This window comes from Neomonachus schauinslandi, chromosome 7, assembly GCF_002201575.2.
Source record: "Neomonachus schauinslandi chromosome 7, ASM220157v2, whole genome shotgun sequence".
Taxonomy (NCBI): Eukaryota; Metazoa; Chordata; class Mammalia; order Carnivora; family Phocidae; genus Neomonachus; species Neomonachus schauinslandi.
The window spans coordinates 93,922,324-93,941,852 of record NC_058409.1 but is presented as its reverse complement, the minus strand read 5'-3'; the positions used below and the strand labels follow the sequence as shown (position 1 = coordinate 93,941,852).

The 19,529-nt window shown below is 42.6% G+C and overlaps 1 protein-coding gene across 3 annotated transcripts in view; it reads left to right on the top strand.

Annotated features, from left to right (window-relative positions):
* The window catches only part of TENM2 (teneurin transmembrane protein 2), a 923,271-nt gene that overhangs the window by 615,727 nt on the left and 288,015 nt on the right, over window positions 1–19,529 (top strand). For all 3 annotated transcript variants that reach the window (XM_021701194.1, XM_044917119.1, XM_044917120.1), the window contains one exon: window positions 14,653–14,887. In XM_021701194.1, the coding sequence (XP_021556869.1) occupies window positions 14,653–14,887 (235 nt within the window). The remainder of the gene's footprint in view (window positions 1–14,652; window positions 14,888–19,529) is intronic.

The window sequence follows — 19,529 nt, the reverse complement described above, 5'->3', positions numbered from 1 at the left end:
ATGTTCTAGCATAATACTCTGTTTTGTCATGTGCTGTTTCTAGTTGATTCCATACGTCATTTGTTTTTTTAGTACCCTAATGAGACAGCCCTTAAATTTTCATCAGTTAACTTTAAAAAAAAAAAGGCATGAAGTATGTTTGCCTGATTTTCTCAAGGCTGTTTATGGCTTTTTTGGTTTAGACTATATCTGTTTTAATTAGAAAAATATATAAATGATAAATGAATGGTCTTTCTGTTATTCATAGAACCGGGGTGATGATGTTCACGTCACTTGTAGATGCCCAGGTAGATGGGGATGGGACAGTTGGAGTAAACTCATGTGATGAAACCTCTTCATTTATCCTACTTCTGTTTTCACTGCATGAATCTAGATGTCTCACTCCACTCTATGTGTGCAAAAATCACCCCAAAGGCCGTGTGGATCCTATTGGTGCAACTGAGAACCTGGGGCAAAAATTCTGAGTCTTAATCTTTCAAGGAAAGCAATACAGCATGTGTATCCCATGTATGTAGTGGAGGCTCCAATTCACCATGCTCTATTATCTAGAATTAAATATAAAAGACAGTTGATAAATACTACATTCAGTTGAAAACACAAATGAATTAAAATGTGATAGTTTCTCTCCACAGGTAATAATTTACATTCTTGTGAATTTCTCCGTGTGCCATGGAGCATCCTGTAAATGGTATCCTAGCACAAAACCTTGCATATTGGGAGATACATGTATGTAGACCCCAACAGAAGAATGAGTTCACCTTGGGAAATAAAACAGGGGTAGGGACTGGGGGAAAGTGTTCATGTTTAGTTTAATGATAGACATCTATGAAAACTTTTCAGAGCATGTGTCATAATGGCCCTTATGAGATTGCTATACATATGCTGAAACGTGAATAAAAACATATGTGGGAAAGTGAAGCATTTGGATAGTTAACAACGGGAAGGAAAAGAGAAGAGTGACAGTAGGAACTTTGAGGCTCAACAAAAAGGTCAGAATAGGATGTGAGTCTCTTTACCTTCCTAGAGGCCAGAGACTCTGGGACCTCAAGAATCCACCAGACCCAGCGTAGATGCTCAGTAATGAGTTGCCAAGTGAGTGAGCACATGAACAAATGAAGACACAGGTGAAGGAATGAATCAGCAAACAAATGATTGAAAATGATTTGTCACAAGTGAGCTTAGCTCATAGGCCACTGTTCTTGTGTCAGAATTTAATCAGCGAGAAAGCAAAGGGAATCTTATGGAGAGAACGATCTCTCTTTGGGTTTCTCTCGGGGAATAGGAAAGGCTCGATCAAGTGGCTACTTGCATATAATTTTGCTAGGCTCCACACTAAGAAAATGCCATAGAATTAAAACTCATGGAGCACCTGGGTGGCTCAGTTGGTTAAGTGTCTGCCTTCGGCTCAGGTCATGATCCCAGGGTCCTGGGGTTGAGCCCCACATCTGGCTCCCTGCTCAGTGGGGAGTCTGCTTCTCCCTCTCACTCTCCCTCTGTACTTTCTCTCTCTCTCAAATAAATAAGTAAATAAAATCTTAAAAAAAAAAAAAAAACCTCTTTCCAATGATATGCCACGTAGAAGTGAGAAAGGTTTATAAAGATTTGATAGGTTAAATATGGCCAAATGGAGTCATTCAATATCTAGTATGCCAGTGTTTGTTCCAATGTTAGTCCTAGAACAGAGCCACCATAAAATATCTTACATATGTCCGCCCAGTTAGGAAGCCAATGGACTTCATCTGATCCAATCTGAAAAGGCTTCCGGAAGGAGGAAGAATTCCATATATCCTGCTTTTGACTTGCAAACCCTCTACAGCATACCCTGTGTCCTTGCCACATCCTGTTGCTTTTCCTACCACCAGCTGCATGGATAAATTCGGATTCACCCTGTTCCGGTGAGGCAGTGGCCTGTAGCAAAGATCCTCTAATACGATACATTCATGATGGAAAGCGAACATTTTCAAGTGGCACAGAGAGCCACAGGAGATCATGTTAGTCAGAGTTTGGAAGTGAAATGTGTCTATTCCCACTTGGGGTGTGTCAGAGGCCTCTGCCATCATTAGTTCCGTGGGGATTTCTGCTTGCAAGGCATTTGTTGTCATGTTTGGGTTACTGCAGAAAGAGAAAAAATTGCTACAGTTTGCGTGAGATAGAGCTGTGTTTTGGCAAGGATGCCTGCAATAATTTTTTTCTGGAACTTTAGTCAAGTTCAAGCTTTTGAGATTTGTCTCAGATGGCACCACGCAGCAGCTCCTTTGAAAGACCTTCATTTCTGTTGGGATTTGGACTCTCCTTTTGACTCACTTCCTCTTGCCATACTTCTCAATATGTGATGAATTAATCCATTAATTCAGAAATCCTTTATTGTACCTACTAAGTGTTTGAGGAGCCAGGGATTCATCAGAGAATAAAAGAGTATCCTTACCTTTAAGGTACTTACTTTCTAGTGCAGAAAGACAATTACTGAAAAAAAAAAGTGATGATGTGTGCTTCAGAGAAACAGCATAGTAAGGAGGATAAGACTGCTGAGGTTGTCTGAAAAGGTGTGTCTTAAAGGGAAGATTTGAGCTGAGACATTCCAACATTAAAGGAGTGAGCCACTTAATTATCTGTATCCCCAGGCCTAGTGTAGAGCAAGTGCAAAGGGCCTGGGGCAGAAGGCTGCCTGGCTCAGTCCCATACCAGAAGCCAGTGAGGATCAAGACCTTTCCTACTTATCTCACTGTTTTCTGTGAGAAGTAGGCTTGTAGTTGAATGAAAGAGACGAAACTAGGCTGATATTTCTGGCCAACCCCTATACACATCCCAGATTTAAAATGTCTTTGTTCTTGCTTTTCCCTCTGCCTAAAGCATTGTTCCCCCAGTCATTGGAATGTCTCTCTCCCTATTTCCTTCAGGTCTCTGATCAAATATCATCTTATTGAGAAGCCTTCCCAGCCCACACTATTCAAGTGTCAGATAAGCAGCGTTAGAAATGGAAATTATTTTCTCCTCCAAATCTGATATTTCACGAGAGAGATTACTCACTCCCTGCATTATGGGATTAAGAATGATCCCATTTGAGATGATAAATACTAAAAAGTTTCAGTAACCCAAGAAGCCCTGAGAAACAAATTGCTAATTCATGACTTAAACCATCCAAATGTGATGAATAACTCAGGACCTCCATCAGTTGCTCAGTGGTGAATTTCAGGGATAGAGCAAACTGCATGGCTCATAGATGGGCATGAGCAAAAAAATAAAACAAAAACAAAAAACAAGAAAATCTTGACTTTACATTGAGCTTTTCATGGGAAATAGGAGCTGATGCCAAACAGGAACATCGGGATTCAAGAAAAGCTAGGTCTTCATTATGCTGATTTTCATAGGGAATAAGAGAATTAATAAAAAGTAAGCTAACGTAGGGCCCTTCAAATTGTCTGACATCAGGTGGTTTTATTTCAATGTATTTAAGTTGCAAAAGGTGAAAATGAAGACTACTGATTATTTTGGCAGTCTATAAGACCCACAGCTACTTACTCTAACTCATAAGAAGGAAAAAGGATCCTTAATTCGTAATGGTGCTATTTACCTGAAAAAATCTGACAACAGGAAGTTTTCCAAGTCATTTCAATAATAATCTTTGAATCATAGGGTCTATTTCACTCCTCTCTCCACAACCTCAAGAAAGAATTAGCCTGTTCAGGCAAAGATAAATAAATCCTGACATTTCTTAAGTCCTTCCTACCTGTCATGCATCTTCTAAACACCTTTACTTAAAATGTCTTATCTCATTTAACTCCTTACCAAGTAGGAACGGTAATCACCACCTTTTTTGGAGGGGGAAACAGAGACACACAGACAGGCTAAGTGCTCAGTAACTCTGATCATCTAACTCCAGAAGTCCTTCAGGCACAACTGGAGAGGTCAGTGTCAAAAAGACCGAGGAAACCCTGAAAATGGCATTCTGAGCCGTGGCTAGGAAAAAAACCCTTGTTTCGGGCAGGGGGGCAGTGGGAAACACTGATTCCGCTGCTCTTGTGTCCTCTTCCTCCACAGAACTGAGATCTGCAGAGCATGCTGGCCCCCCACTGGTCCCAGTTTTTTCTGAAAGTTATTTGCATCCTGGGCCTCTTGGATGGGGTGGGTGGTAGACTTCCTCATCTGTCTCTGCTCGGCCCTGCTCTGGGTATTGTTGCTTATCATCCATGCTACGTGATGGAAATGGCCATAAACACTGTCTCATCCACTTCAGTTGGGAAATGCAAAGCGACTTCGAGACACCTTTGAAAGAAACTTCTGAACAGTTACAAATAAAACCCAGAGGGCCCTCTTTCTGACAATGCATGCACCATGGAACCCTGGGCGGGGGATGTTTCTTCAGGAAGCTCTCAGATAATTTTCTTGAGTAATTACTTGTGTGTGTGTGTGTGTGTGTGTGTATTATGAAGGCAGAAAGAGTATCCTGAAAAGATCTCCAGCAATATGCCCTGTATGTCCCATTACATCAGCTGTCACTTGACATGAAACCAGATGCAGTTCAAGGTCTAACATTCAGCGGACTTCTGTTTATATAGTATGGAGAAACTTTTGTTCCCTTGTCCTATAAGGCATGTACCGTGAGAGATTTGGGGAAAAGGTCACCCAGATAGTAAATAATTCTGCTGAGCTTTGTAGTGAAAATGCTCCAGGAACCTTTATTCCGTCCTTGCCATTTAACTGGTATGCTTCAGTCATTCTCGGTGTTAATGAATGGTGTAGATCAGAGCTTGTCTCCCTCGTTCTGTTCATCAGATACTCAACCTAAAATCAACATCATATTTTATCTTTGTTTTGATCTCCTACCTGTGTTCAGGGGAAAACATTGTGACCATCCAAAGGGGAAAAAAATAAAGAATGAAATACACCCCAACAAAAACCTTGTTAAAGAGCTAAAGAATGGCATCTTGATAGAAGGAAATTGCACATGTGATTTTTATTTAAAAAAAAAAATAGTCTGGGCTGTGAAAAACATATTATCTTTCATGGGTAGGGAAATACCCAAATTTTGCCCAGACTATTTTATAATAAGACCTTGAAAAGCTAGGCGATGAGCTGGAATGAGAGGAGTTTAAATTTTTGATGCAATTCTCTGCTTGGGAAAGTGATAATGCAGCTCAAATAACAGAGTATTTTCTGCTACAGCGCAACAATCAACATAACGTCTGGGCATATTAATAATTTCACTCCTAAACTTCTCGACCGGGAGAGCATGGGTCTTAATAGCATTGTCAAGATCCTTAGGGCAATTGAAAACCCAAAATCATTACTTTCTACTGATAGGCTTTCCTCTCCCAGAGGATGCCAAAATACCTAGGGTAATGTAGATTTATTGAAATGCTCAGATAGGCACTGCTCAGACATAACTTTGCAATAAAATCTTCTCTTTAGAAGGGTTCCTCTCAAGTATTTCAAGTGGTCTTTTTTTTTTTTTTGTCTTTGTCACTTGGAAAGTAGCTAATGGAGTTGACATTGATCTCAAGTGATACTTTCCAGATGATTTAAGAATGCAAAGAATGAGTATGGGGGTATGGTAAAATGATGCGGCACGTATGATGAAAATCCCTTTCTGACCCATCGTGTGAGAACCTGCCCAGTTGGGGCAGGAGGGTCCCAAACCTACAAGTGCTATTCAGGTCGTGATTCAAGGGTTGCTGCTGGTTGGGCACCCAATTCAGGAGTTCCCTCCCTTGTTTTTCCTCCCCTCCAGAGTCCCATCTGTGTGTGTTTGTTCTTTAGTTGAACAGGAATGGCTCTCTGCTGTGATTACAGCCATGCTCGAGGTACTGGAACAAATTCCAGGATCCCCCTCAGACCCTCAAGTATACAATTGGCTCTCAAATGGCCATACCTAACAATCTCCGTCTGAAAAATATCAACAGCAGTGGGGTCCCAGCCAAAAAGCTCCCGTGAACACCAGCTTCAGGTTGCCAGGGAAAGATATTTTTAAGTAGTATGAAGTGTGCCCCATCTGAGATCTAAATTTGATTGGTTCCAGCGAGGCTCTGCAACAGACATCGTGGTTATAAAAAACAGAGGGAATCACCATTTATATGAAATGCCCAGAATAGGCAAATCCATAGAAACCGAAAGTAGATTGTCGTTTGCCAGAGGGGTAGGGAGCTGGCGAGTGACTGCTCATCCGTATGAGGTTTCCTATGGGGGGTTATGAAAATGCTCTAAGATCAGACAGTGGTGATGGTTGCACATCTCGGTGAATATAGTAAAAAAACAAACAAACAAAAAAAAAAACACTGAAATGTACACTTTTAAAAGCTGAATGTCGGGCGCCTGGGTGGCTCAGTTGGTTAAGCGACTGCCTTCGGCTCAGGTCATGATCCTGGAGTCCCGGGATCGAGTCCCGCATCGGGCTCCCTGCTCAGCAGGGGGTCTGCTTCTCCCTCTGCCCTCTTCCTTCTCGTGCTCTCTGTCTCTCATTCTCTCTGCCTCAAATAAATAAATAAAATCTTTAAAAAAAAAAAAAAAGCTGAATGTCATTATATGTCAGTAAATCTGTTGTTTAAAAGAGAGACTAGGTAGTCAGGCAGAACCAGGAAAAAACAAACAAATAAAAACAAAGGGAAACAAAGTCACCTTCTCCCTGGGTCCAACTGTCTCCCTGTTGAAGGACCTGTGAGGGTAATAAGAATTCAGGCAATTGAGGGAAAGGCCCATCAGATTCTGGCGATTGGGAAATGCTCAAAGCACAGAGGCAGAAGTCTGCTCTGATCCCCCTCTGCTGAGGTTCTCCCAACACAACCCCCCCCCCCACTGCCCCTGCCCCAGACATGATGTGCTCCTCCCCTCATTCATTCAGCACTACTTCTGTGCTAGGGATAGCTTTGTGCTGGGGATATAAAAACAAGAGAGATGGTCTCTTGTGCCAAAGGAGCTCACAGTCTAGCAGGAGACACAGGAGAGTCCAAAAATGATATAAAACCATGTGCCAAGGGTGATGAAAAAGATGCGCCCAGTGTGCACTCGGGAGGGGCCCAGCTGCATTACAGTTAAATACAACGTGTAAGGAGAGAAACTCCTATCTCTTCATGTCCTGCACCTCATTTTCTTCATCTTTATAATGGAGAACAATATCTACTTCAGAGGTTATTAGAAGCTTAAATAAGGTGAACTATTCAGAGGGCTTAACATGCAGCTGGTGCTTATTAAACGGGAACAGTTGTTCTTCGATGATCTGAGGTGTCCCCCTAAACCCTATTTTTTTTATGAATGCAGGTAGAGCTGACAAAACTTTGGTTTCTAAGCCTGCAAATGATTGCTCTTTGTGACCGCAATTCCCATGCTTCTGCTGTGCAGTGTTGATCCATGTGTCATTGTGAATGCGCTCAGAATGCTTTTTCTCTGAGGTCATATATTTTGTGTAAGCAAGAGAACTACAAATCATTCCTTACAAATGAGCACAGCCCTTGCCTTCTCTGCTGCTCTGCTCAGGCTAAAGGGGGCCTTTCCATCGAGGGCAGCCCCCCCAAATCCAGGACCGTGAACTCCCAGCCCAGAGGCACTGGTCAGAGCGGTCGCCCCACCCCAGGAGATAAGAAGGAGGTCGTAACTTGGCTCATTCCTCCATCCTTCCTTCTTTTTTTCTCCTCCATTCTGGAATATGCAGCAGGGCTTGCAGCTTGCTCAGATATGGTGGCCGTATCTGAGAAACACTGCAGATTGCTCACGGCCCTGCAAAGCCAGCAGTACCACACGGGGGTCAGCACCAAAAAAATAAAAGTCTGCTCTTTAGAGGACAAATCACTCAGTAGATGCTACGACAGGGAAGGAGGGAGCAAGCTGAATGTCCATGTGTCTGACACTTAGAGACAAGTAAATCTCTTTCCATCTCTTTTTAAACATGGGAGGAGGCTGGAACTGGACTCCCCCCAAACCCCTCCACCCCCAGGCTGTTGGCAAAGCACCTTCAGTCAGAGCAGGAAGGATGAGCTGGGACCTAGTGTGCCCTTGTTTCTGCCTCCAACAGACCTAATTGCTGCTTATCCCTCATGCCACTGGTTACGGGAGCCAGGGATGCAGCACGGAGGAGGAAGTTAGAGAAGGGCCTTTTGGGAAGGCACAGGGAAGAGACTGCACTGCAGTTTGGCTGTTCTGGCCTATTTCTCCTGATTCAAGCAGCATCGTGAGGTGCAGAGCTGTGAGGTGGGTGATTCCCTCCAATTTCTCACAAGATTTCATTCTGCCATTTAAGCAAATGTGCACCAAAATGAGTTAAGGCCATTTTCCTCTGTATTTGCCGGGGTGAGTATAAAGCAGGGCAGGGGTCTTGCTTCTCCCTCTGTGTGAGTGCCCCTGGGACCCCGTGTTCTTTGGCATATGGCAGAATGGGAAGAAACCCTGGGATCAAAAAGCAGCCGTGCCACTTACTAAGCTCTCTGACCTTGAGGGCTTTACTTAACCTCTCTGTGCCTCACTGGTTGGATCTGTAGAATGGGGATGTTAAGAGAACCTGTCCCATAAAAGTGAGCGATAATACATTGAGATAATTTATGGACAGCACTTCACACAGGACCAGACACACACAGCTTAATTGCTAGTAGTCTCTCTCTTTTTAAGATTTTTATTTATTTATTTGTCAGAGAGAGAGAGAGCATGCACAAGCAGGGGGAATGGGAGAGGGAGAAGCAGGCTTCTCACTGAGCAGGGAGCCCGATGCGGGGTTCGATCCCAGGACCCCGGTATCATGACCTGAGCCGAAGGCAGCACTTAACTGACTGAACCACCTGGGCATCCCAGCTCCTAGCACTCTTGTCGGTATTATTTCATGGTCCTTAAGATCAATTGTTTTGTTTATGGAAATGAACACTTCTGAATCCCACATTCCATTTCCACAAGCTCTGAGAGAGATGCTCTTGAGACTGCCCGTAGTAATGTCTGAGCCATGTCACTTAGTCAGAGGTCCTTCTGCAGACAGCATTTGAAGCTTGAGGGGGTCTGAGGTTGGTGATTGTGCCTTTCTATGTGGATTTGATATCACCCTCCAAAAGCTCCCACTCAAAAGAGCTAGGAAAACTCGAGTTCCCCAAAAGGTATTCATCATTTTCCCCAGAGCCATAGTTGCTATTACTGTTATTACTGTTATCAGTATTATTTATTATAACACATAATATATAATAATAACATTTATTAATACTTAATATGTGCCAAGAATCGTGGTAGGCTCTTTAAAGATGTATTCTTGTTTGATGCTCCTAACAACCATACGAGAAAAATAAAATGACTCTACCCATTTTACAGATGAAGAAACAGACTCAGAAAAAAAAAACCTATTTTTCGGGAGTCACACTGTTAGTAAGTGACAGTGGCAGTGGCCACACAGGGGTTCAAAGCCAACCACGAGCCTGGACATCAGCAATAGACTCCTCCTTCTAACTAGAGGCTGTTATTCTTGAAAGTCTTCACCTCTGATTGCCTCAGCCTCTCATGTGAGGTCAGATCTAAACAGTTTTCACCAACCAGAGACTCCAAAATGTCTGCCAATACCCGCTTCACTTATCGTATCTTCAAATTGCTGTCAAGATGTAACTTGCTCCAAAGACATGGTTCAGTAGAAGGAGGCAGAGTTTGTGGTTAATTCATCATCTCAGGGTCTGAAGGGTTAAAATTTTTAAGACCAGCAGTTGGCATGCCATCTCCAAGAATGAGTGAATTATTAGCCGTTAGGCAGGCCTCTACTTATATTTTTTGTCTTTCATACATTTTATCATCTTTAATCACTAGGAAAAACTAGTGTGGACTATAGAGCAAGACAAAGCTATCTTAGTCTATCCCTGCCCTCCTACTCTCCTGCACACCCACCCTTTCTTGGCAAGGGTAGACCTACCCTAAATGCCTCCCCCACCTGTTTATTTAGGAAGAGTACAACAACAATAGCCAATTATTAAGAATTTACTTCCTGAGCTCTGAAGAAAATCCTTCCTTTATTGACAGTGTGAGCGTTGGTTGTTTCCACATGCTGTTTGAGCTGTGCTGGTCTAGTCCCCACAGGAGCTGATACTCCAGCATTTTGCAGTCCCTGGGTCTAACTTTGTTAGAGCTGATACTGTTACCCAACAAAGATGTACAACTTTATTTTTCTTATGACTTCACTGTCAAACAATTGGCATTTAGGAAGGACAGAATATGGGAATGGCATCCCTGTCAGGACCAAAATTTCTGGCAAGAGCAAATCTTAAGCATAATCTTTTGGGGCAAACAGGACAAATCAAGCACTCGTTCAAGAACTTAGTTTTTAAACATACAGGAAGCACCTTCTCTCTAAATTCACTTATCCTTGCTAGGAGTCCTACCTGTCCTGCCCTAGCTTTTAACAGAGGACCAGTGTGCCATTCCTCCTTCCTTGGACGAAAAAGCCACACGGTACCTAAAAATAAATTCTAGGTTCTCAACTTCAGATAAATCAGGTACGAGATAATAGGTTAACACTGTGATTGTAATGGCAGTTGCCTTTTGCCTGCTAATAGCATACTTATTAAGTTGATAGTGTGTAAGCATTTATGTTACATAGTTATTCGTGGCTCAATTGCATTATTATGTGATTTCATATTTATGCAATAGAAGAGCCATTAATATGCACATTAATTAAACCCAATAAATGTGTGGAATTCTGAGTGGACGTGAAGTTTCCTTCATCAAGCTAAGCTGTTAATCATTTCTGTTTCAGCATCTATTGAAGACATGAGTTGCCTTTCAGAAGGGCTTTTTCATGTAATTTGGCTTCATGAAAAGCAGTAAGGCATGTTGCTAGCCATTGTTTGCATTTTTTGAAATGGAAAACCATCACATCCAGCTAGCTCATTGGATGACTATAATGAAACCCGATAAACACAAAAAGTGCTTGAGACCATTAGTCATTAACAGAGGTGTTGTTATATTAGAGATATGTTACCCACCCAGAATACTAAGGTACCACGGAGGAAACCAGCGGTCAAAAACATAAATGCCTACCAGCGGTAACATAAATGCATACATCCGGCCAGATTAAAATAACAGGGATTGTTAGGGTTGATGGCAAACCAGAAAACCACCCAAAGGCATTCAGCTATATCCAATTGTTGCCATGAGGGAATAGATTCAGTATTGTTGTTCTGTTTTTGTTCTCAAGAGAAGTCAGTGATCTGGAACACTCTATAAAATCTGGACTCTGAATTTTTGGTCAAATCCAGTTTGGGGGCTGCTGGTTTGTGACTTCTGCCCTAGATGGCTGAAGTCTGGGTTTACGTCCTGCACTCAAATCTGGGCTCCTTGAGAGCCGTAGTTAATGTCTTATTCATGCTTTTATTCCTGAAAGAAGCGAGCAATGTTCCATGCACGTGGTTGGGGAACTGGCCAGCCTCGGGTGGCGTGCTTAACACTCCCCATTCCTCTTCCCGCCATCTTCCATGTTGATACACGGGTACTTAGTGTTGTTGTCACCAGTGGTGGATGAGTACTCAGAGGATTGCACAAATAGAGTTGTAGGCCCATGTTCACATGACTCAAAAGGGGCAGACCCAATCCTTGAACCCAGTTCTTCAGATTTGTATCTCCTAACCACTGGCTGAGTGCCCCCCAGATGCTCCCCTGCCTCTCTATACACACCCCAGTGGTAGCTTTTACCACTCTGTATTCGGATTGTCTTTTCTAGTTCTTGCACCTAGTTGAAACATGTGATCGTTAGATGGATAGATAAATGAGCAAATATCCGCATCACAGTGGAAATGAGCAACAGTAGTGAGGAAAATATCTTCTAATACTGAGGGTGCTGGGTAGTTGTTGTTGTTGCTATCAATAATGTGATTTATTTGCAGTGAAATAACATGCTTTTTATAGGAGGGCAGGGTGAGCAGAGAATTACGTCTTCTTTCATCTCCTCCATGAAGCTCCAGGCCTTCTCTTTAGCAGCTTGACATCTCTTCCAGCTAACTGAAAAGCTCACCGTCCACTTTATTTGGACTACGCCACATAGCACCTGGGTCCGTGGTTCCATTTCCCCCTCAGCACCACCCCTGGATATCATCAACAAAAGGGAAACCACAGGCATTCCACCACACAGAACACAGATGGGCAAGGAAGGGCCACACAAGTTGGAGTAGGCAAAGAAACCTTAGCTTGGGATGAATAGACAGGAAGCAGGAGGGTTCTGGTATCTCATTTAGTGAACTAAATACCTCCCGTGGCCTCTTTGTACTTCGGGAGAGTGGCGTGCTGGAGGCGGGGCCCGGGGGCTGAGGGAGATGGAAAGTGAGGGCTTGGGGCTGAGGAGGGTGGGTTCTCACTTGTACACTTACTCATCTCAGCTTCCTGAGGCAAGTCTCAAGATTACCTAACTGATGGAGAATAATGACACCATGTGGATGGGAGTTGAGAGAAGGGAAAGGAAGGCATGAGAATTCATTAACCCTGTGTGAGGGGCTTGGCTAACATCTCAGAAGGACCATGATTACATCATTTCACCCCCTCTTCTCACTTCTTCCCACTAATACAAGACAGACAAATGCTGAATAACTGTATAATAATACATTACTAGACAGACAACAATGCCAGGAAATGCAATAGCCTGCTTCAGCTATGAAACTCCCTCAAAGATATATTTAAAATGTCACTGGTGCATAATGTAAAATACGAATTGCAGGTTCATTTGGAGGACGTGAATCTGTACAACTGTACAGTGGCATTTCCCACTGGGATTTAGTTTTAGTTGTCTTTCTCTGAAGACCCAAAAAATAAATAAATAAATAAATCCCCCCAAGTAATTTCAGTCCAGGGACACAAACTTCAAGGAACCACTTTTCTCTGTTATTTTTCCTTCTTGTTTTCCTTGGTCATGATGCTCTCCAAACCTAGTATCTTCTTGACATGTTGTCTTTCTTTTAGAATATTTCTGCAGGTTTCCCAGGAGCCACGGAATGTAGATTACACCTTTTGGAGATGTAGCCCGACCACATAAGGAGACAAGTAGTTGAAATTTGTGTCAAATTGCTTGTTTAAATGATGTGAGCCAACTTCTTAAAGCCAGGACAGCAGGGGCTGAGGATTTTAAAAGTTGGCAGAGGCCAAAATGACAAGGCTTGGCAGTCACCTGGTGAGCTGCCAACCTCGACTGGAGGCTTTAGAAAAGGACACAAATTAAAAGTCATGTTTCAGCAGCCATTAAAACCAAATTATAGGCTTACATTGCATAGTGAACTACTTTCATTTTCATTATGCTTAAAATATTTCATTTTGTAGACTGAGAATGGGTTGCTAGGAAAACCCTGTGTGGAGTTGTCATCTGTGGTCATATTTACAAGGGGATACATGCAGAGGTATAGTTCTCCTTTGTGCATTTTTCCTGCAAGGAGAAAGTATTTCAAGAGAAGAAAACAGGATGCAATTTGGAGTAAGGGTCATGGTTTGAAAACATTAGTCCTGATGTCTGAGCAGGCTCACAAGTATTTTCTTAAGTCTTATTTAAATGTATATATATGTATATTTTGTGCGTATATATATATATATATATATATATATATACGCACAAAACACATACACTTTTTAAAAATTAATTGGCAACATCTTCAAAACACAGGAAATTTTATCTAAAAGTCCAGATCTTCAGCTTTCCTTAAAAAACTAGAAGATCTGGCTTTCTTGGCCCCTCAGCCCCACATGGCCACATGCGCTCGGATCTGAGGGAGGGCTGCTTCCTGCCCTTTCCAGATCACCTCAGTCCACAACTGGCCGACTTCACTTTCCTGCCTGGCCCCCACAGGTATTTAAATATGCTACTCTCTGACTTAGAGGGTACCATATTTTTGTTATCTTTAGAAGGAGGAAATACTTGGGGCGCCTGGGTGGCTCTGTCAGTTGAGTGTCTGACTCTTGATTTTGGCTCATGTCATGATCTCAGAGTCATGAGATCGAGCCCCATGTCAGGCTCACACTTAATGCAGAGTTTGCTTGTCCCTCCCCCTCCCTCTCTGCCCCTTTTCTCTCTCTCTCTCTCAAATAAATAAAATCTTAAGAAATAAAGAAATAAGAGGGGTGCCTGGGTGGCTCAGTCATTAAGCGTCTGCCTTCGGCTCAGGTCATGATCCCGGGGTCCTGGGATCGAGTCCCACATCGGGCTCCCTGCTCCGTGGGAGGCCTGCTTCTCCCTCTCCCACTCCCCCTGCTTGTGCTCCTACTCTCGCTATGTCTCTCTCTGTCAAATAAATAAATAAAAAATCTTTAAAAAAAAAGAAAGAAAGAAATAAGGAAGGAAGGAAGGAAGGGGGAGAGAGAGAGAGAGAGAAAGAAAGGAACGAACGAACGAACGAACGGGAAGTCTTTGTAAAGAATGTCTGCAGTGTGCTGGCTTACCAGGAAACGGTATAGGGACTTGTAATGACAATGACCAGCCCTGACCGGTCTGGTTTTACTAACCTAGTTTCTCCTTCCTTCAAGACCTACAGAAAAAGGCAAATCAAACCATGTTATTTATGAGTGACCAACCCTGGAATTCGGCATCTGCAGTCCCATCTATGTGTCTAGTCTGTGATTTTCAGCTATTAACCCACATGGAGGCGTGGGTTCTAGGCTCTGCTCTGCAGGTTTGCAGAGCCTCGGCGGCTAGATTCTGCAGCCTCTGATGGCCGTTTCTCCTTCCTCTCCTTCCAGGTCCTCCAAACCACCACAGCCAGTCGACTCTGAGGCCCCCTCTGCCTCCCCCTCACAACCACACTCTGTCCCATCACCACTCGTCTGCCAACTCCCTCAACAGGAACTCACTGACCAACCGGCGGAGCCAGATCCACGCCCCGGCTCCCGCGCCCAATGACCTGGCCACCACGCCGGAGTCTGTTCAGCTTCAGGACAGCTGGGTGCTAAACAGCAACGTGCCACTGGAGACCCGGTAAGTGCCCATCATCTGTCACGCCCGTTGCCCTACCAGAGCCACCCACATGGAGCCACCGGGTGGCTCAGGGTTCCTGTCGGGGAGACAGTCTTGGTGTAAATAACGGGCCAAGTTTACCACCTCCTTGTTGTTCCCCTGGTAATTTGACCCTGGATGGTAGGTTGATAGGTATTTCTTTGTTCACATGTGTCTCCTTTTAATGCTTGTTTACTCTCTTAGACAGTTCTTGTGTACCCAACTAATAGAATTAGCATAACATATTTTTACTCAAAGACTCATGGGAAACGTGCTTATAAGGGTATATTGACTGAAAGCTGCTGATAAATTATGCATTTGGCCTTTCCTGAAGTAATAAATGAAGACTCATTTGAAATTAAGTGTTTGGGGAGACCTTGAGAAACAATCCCTGATTCCAGACTGACAGAAGTATAATTTTAATTTATATTTCATTCAACATACCATCTTGCTTTAATCCCTCCTGTACACATAACAGCTTGATGCCTGAGGGGCAAACAAGAATGTACAAAAACAAACAAGAAAAAGGGGCAGCACTTAGGTTGGAGTGAAGAGTTTCAAAGTGATCTCCAGGTCTGGCCTTGTATTGTTTTGCCTTCGCTTCTGTCCCTTTCTTACCTTTGCTTCTGGTCCTCCGAGACCATGCTCACCTTCATGCCCGGCAAGAAAGGCCGTGGGTCTCAGCGCTGCAGGCTGGGGCTGAATGACTGTGAAGGCTGTGGGGTGCTGCTGGATAGGGAATGGCCTTGTGCTCCAACCCCAGACCCTTTCATGCTTTGGGTGTTCCAATTATTATTGTTTCCTTGTCCAAAATAACCATGAAGGGAAGACAGAGAAAGGGATAATTCATTTTGACCCTTCAAAAATTTCTCACTGAAGTTTTTAAACTTTAATAAGTTAGGTTTGAAGAAAGATGAAAGGAATCTGTCATCTTTCTGGCAATGGCCAGAGAATTTTCTGCACGCACCTGGAAGCGACTACGCAAGCCATAGCATTTATGTTGTTTCTTACTATTGTATTTTTTTTGTGTTTTTTTTTTTAATAAGATCTTGAATAACCTGTGCATCGTTGTCACTGTGGTCATTCTAAACTTTAATAAAATTTGTTCTCTGATGACTATAGGTTATTTTTAACCATGCCTATAGTCTTAATCTCTGAGGCTTAAAATATGTAAAGTCAGTAAAACCTATATGCATATATTATATATAATAGATATATTGAAACATCTGTACTGATATAGTAACCTGTTAATAAACAGCTTTGCTGGGAAGTTTCCAGGCTGAAAGCAGACTGGTCCATGAGGCTGGATTCGGGATATTTCATAGTTGATGGTGATCTTTAAGGCTGTATAAAACTTTCTCTTTTTCCTCCTTCTGCCATAGAGTTTGGTGGGCATTAGCTTCTTTTTACATTAACAGACTATTGTTTGAAAAAGAGTTTCTGGCCATCAAGGCTACATAGAGTAGACTAGATGGAAGAAGGAAAAGGATGAGGAGAAAGGGAAAGAGAAATGTAGTAGCTCTTGTAGAAAGAGGAGGGAAGGACGGAAGGAAGAGGACCATTAATCATCAGTTTTTACTGTGCACTTTGTATATGCCTGGAATTTATTCTTTACATGCATTATCTCATGCGAGCCTGAAAGAAATACAGTGAGGTAGGAAGGAACCATTATTCCCACCATTTTAAAGATGGACAATCTAGATGTCGAGGGGCAAAGTAATTTGCAAGAGGTCTAGTGCTTCAGGGGACATTTTGAGCCACATTGGATGGAACTCTAGTGGTTTCCACACACAAAATAAGGTGGCAAGATGTCTGATGAGTGAGTAACTACAAAACTACATTTATTGCCCTAATTGTTATTTTTACAGGGCAAACTGCATCAGAGTGTTTGCTCCTCACAAAGATTCTCCCCTTGGTGATTAGAATGCATACGCTTCATGAACTGTCCCCTCTCTCCCAGCTCCTGAGGAAAATAACTGGCTTTCCAGGAGATTTACTTTATAAAACCATCTGTAGTCAAGTGTCATCTTGACAAGGATATGGTAGAGAGGACCAGCAAAGCCAAGCCTGTCACCTTCCTGGTTTTCTGAAGTAAGCTTTCCTAGAATTTGTATCTGATCTGTAGAGTCCTTCTGCAGACCATTTGGATATTTGTCATTTCTCCAAGGAGTAGGGCTTCTCAGTGGTGCTTTTGGAGAAGGCAAGTTAAATACGGGGCTTGAAGAGTAGATAGGATTGCCAAAATGTTGAAGTCAGTCAGAAGGAAAAAACAAGCAAGGGCAACATCTGGATGTTCTTTGATCAGTGCATTCAAGGGCCAAAAATTAGAGAATATAAGGCCCTTGGGATTGCGTTACCACCAGAAGTCAAACATAAGGTGCGCAAGTCAGCAGATACTTGAAACTCCATTCATGGAATTCATGAATACGTATAACTTGGTTGTGCATCTGGTCTCATGTATGAAAACTTCAGCAGTAATTAATAGAATTGTTGGGCTTTGTGTTTCTTTTAAAAATATTATTCATTCAGTCTCTTAGCAAATATTTACTGAGTCCCTCGTGTATACCAAGTGCTATGTTAGATGCCAGGAAGATAATGAGTAACACATAAATCTTGCCCTTAAAGCTCACACAAACTAGAGGAAGAGACAGGTACATGAACAAAAGGATAGTGCGGTGTATACAGTAAGGGAAGTGTAAGGTGACTGCACAGTGGATGAAGTGATTAACTCTCCCAGGATGAGCAGGAAACATTTCACAGCTGAGGGTCTGTTTGAGCTGGATTTTAGAAGGATGATAAGAATTTGCCTAATAGGTAAGTAGAAAGACATCAAAGATTATGGCATATTATTTGTTCCCATAATCTATTTTTTTAATATAGTATTGGAAACTGTAGAACTGGACAAATTCACTTATTCAAATGCTGAAACATTGTGAGTTTCATCAGATCCTTTTCTTACCCACAAGAGAAAGTATAGGTCTGAAGCTCTTCTTTTAGGGGTATGATGCCATACTGGGATTCCCATTCTTATTTTTTTGGGAGGGGAACCCATTTTTTTATTAATTTTATTTTATTCTCTTAGTCACCATACATTGCATCATTAGTTTTTGATGTAGTGTTCCACGATTCATTGTTTGTGTATAACACCCAGTGCTCCATGCAATACGTGCTCTCCTTAATACCCATCACCGGGCTAACCCATCCCCCCACCCCCCTCCCCTCTAGAACCCTCAGTTTGTTTCTCAGAGTCCATAGTCTCTCATGGTTCGTCTCCCCCTCCAATTCCCTCCCTTCATTTTTCCCTTCCTACTATCTTTTTTTTTTTTTTAACATATAATGTATTATTTGTTTCAGAGGTACAGGTCTGTGATTCATCAGTCTTACACAATTCACAGCGCTCACCATAGCACATACCCTCCCCAAAGTCTATCACCCAGCCACCCCATCCCTCCCACCCCCCACCACTCCAGCAACCCTCAGTTTGTTTCCTGAGATTAAGAGAATTCCTCGTATCAGTGAGATCATATGATACTTGTCTTTCTCTGACTGACTTATTTCGCTTAGCATAATATCCTCTAGTTTCATCCACGTCATTGCAAATGGCAAGATTTCAGGGTTTTCTGATGGCTGCATGATATTCCACTGTGTATATATATATACCACATCTTCTTTATCTATTCGTCTGTTGGTGGGCATCTTGGCTCTTTCCATAGTTTGGCTATTGGGGACATTGCTGCTATAAACATCGGGGTGCACATACCCTTCGGATCCCTACATTTGTATCTTTGGGGTAAATACCCAGGAGTGCAATTGCTGGGTCATAGGGTAGCTCTATTTCCAACTTTTTGAGGAACCTCCACACTGTTTTCCAGAGTGGCTGCACCAGCTTGCATTCCCACCAACAGTGTAGGAGTGTTCCCCTTTCTCCACATCCTCGCCAACATCTGTGGTTTCCGGACTTGTTAATTTTAGCCATTCTGACTGGTGTGAGGTGGTATCTCATTGAGGTTTTGATTTGGATTTCCCTGGTGCTGAACGATGTTGAGCACTTTTTCATGTGTCTGTTGGCCATTTGGATGTCTTCTTTGGAAAAATGTCTTCTGCCTATTTCTTGATTTGATTATTTGTTCTTTGGGTGTTGTGTTTGATAAGTTCTTTATAGACTTTGGTTACTAGCCCTTTATCTGATATGTCATTTGCAAATATCTTCTCCCATTCTGTCAGTTGTCTTTTGGTTTTTATACCAAATAAGGAATGATTAACTACATCCAGGAGAGAGAACCATTGAAGGCAGGTCATTGTGGAGGCCGATTACGATGTAGTCATCAATTTCGAAAATGCAGTGGAAATTTACAAACAGCCTCACCACCTCTACTCTCCCTAATACAGACTTCTGGGTGTGATGGAAGAATTTCATAACTCCGGAAGGTGATGAGCAGGCATTCTACCACCCCCAGAGACTCTAAGCCAAGTCCAGTGTGTTTCTTTAGACCAGTGAGGAACAAACCTTTGCCTCTCTACATTGCTTTTTGATGTTCCCATCAGTCTTAATGAGGCATATTACATCTTCTCTGGACTGTGCTTTTTTTCCATTTTTTTTCCTGTGGCAAGTAGAATTAAAGGT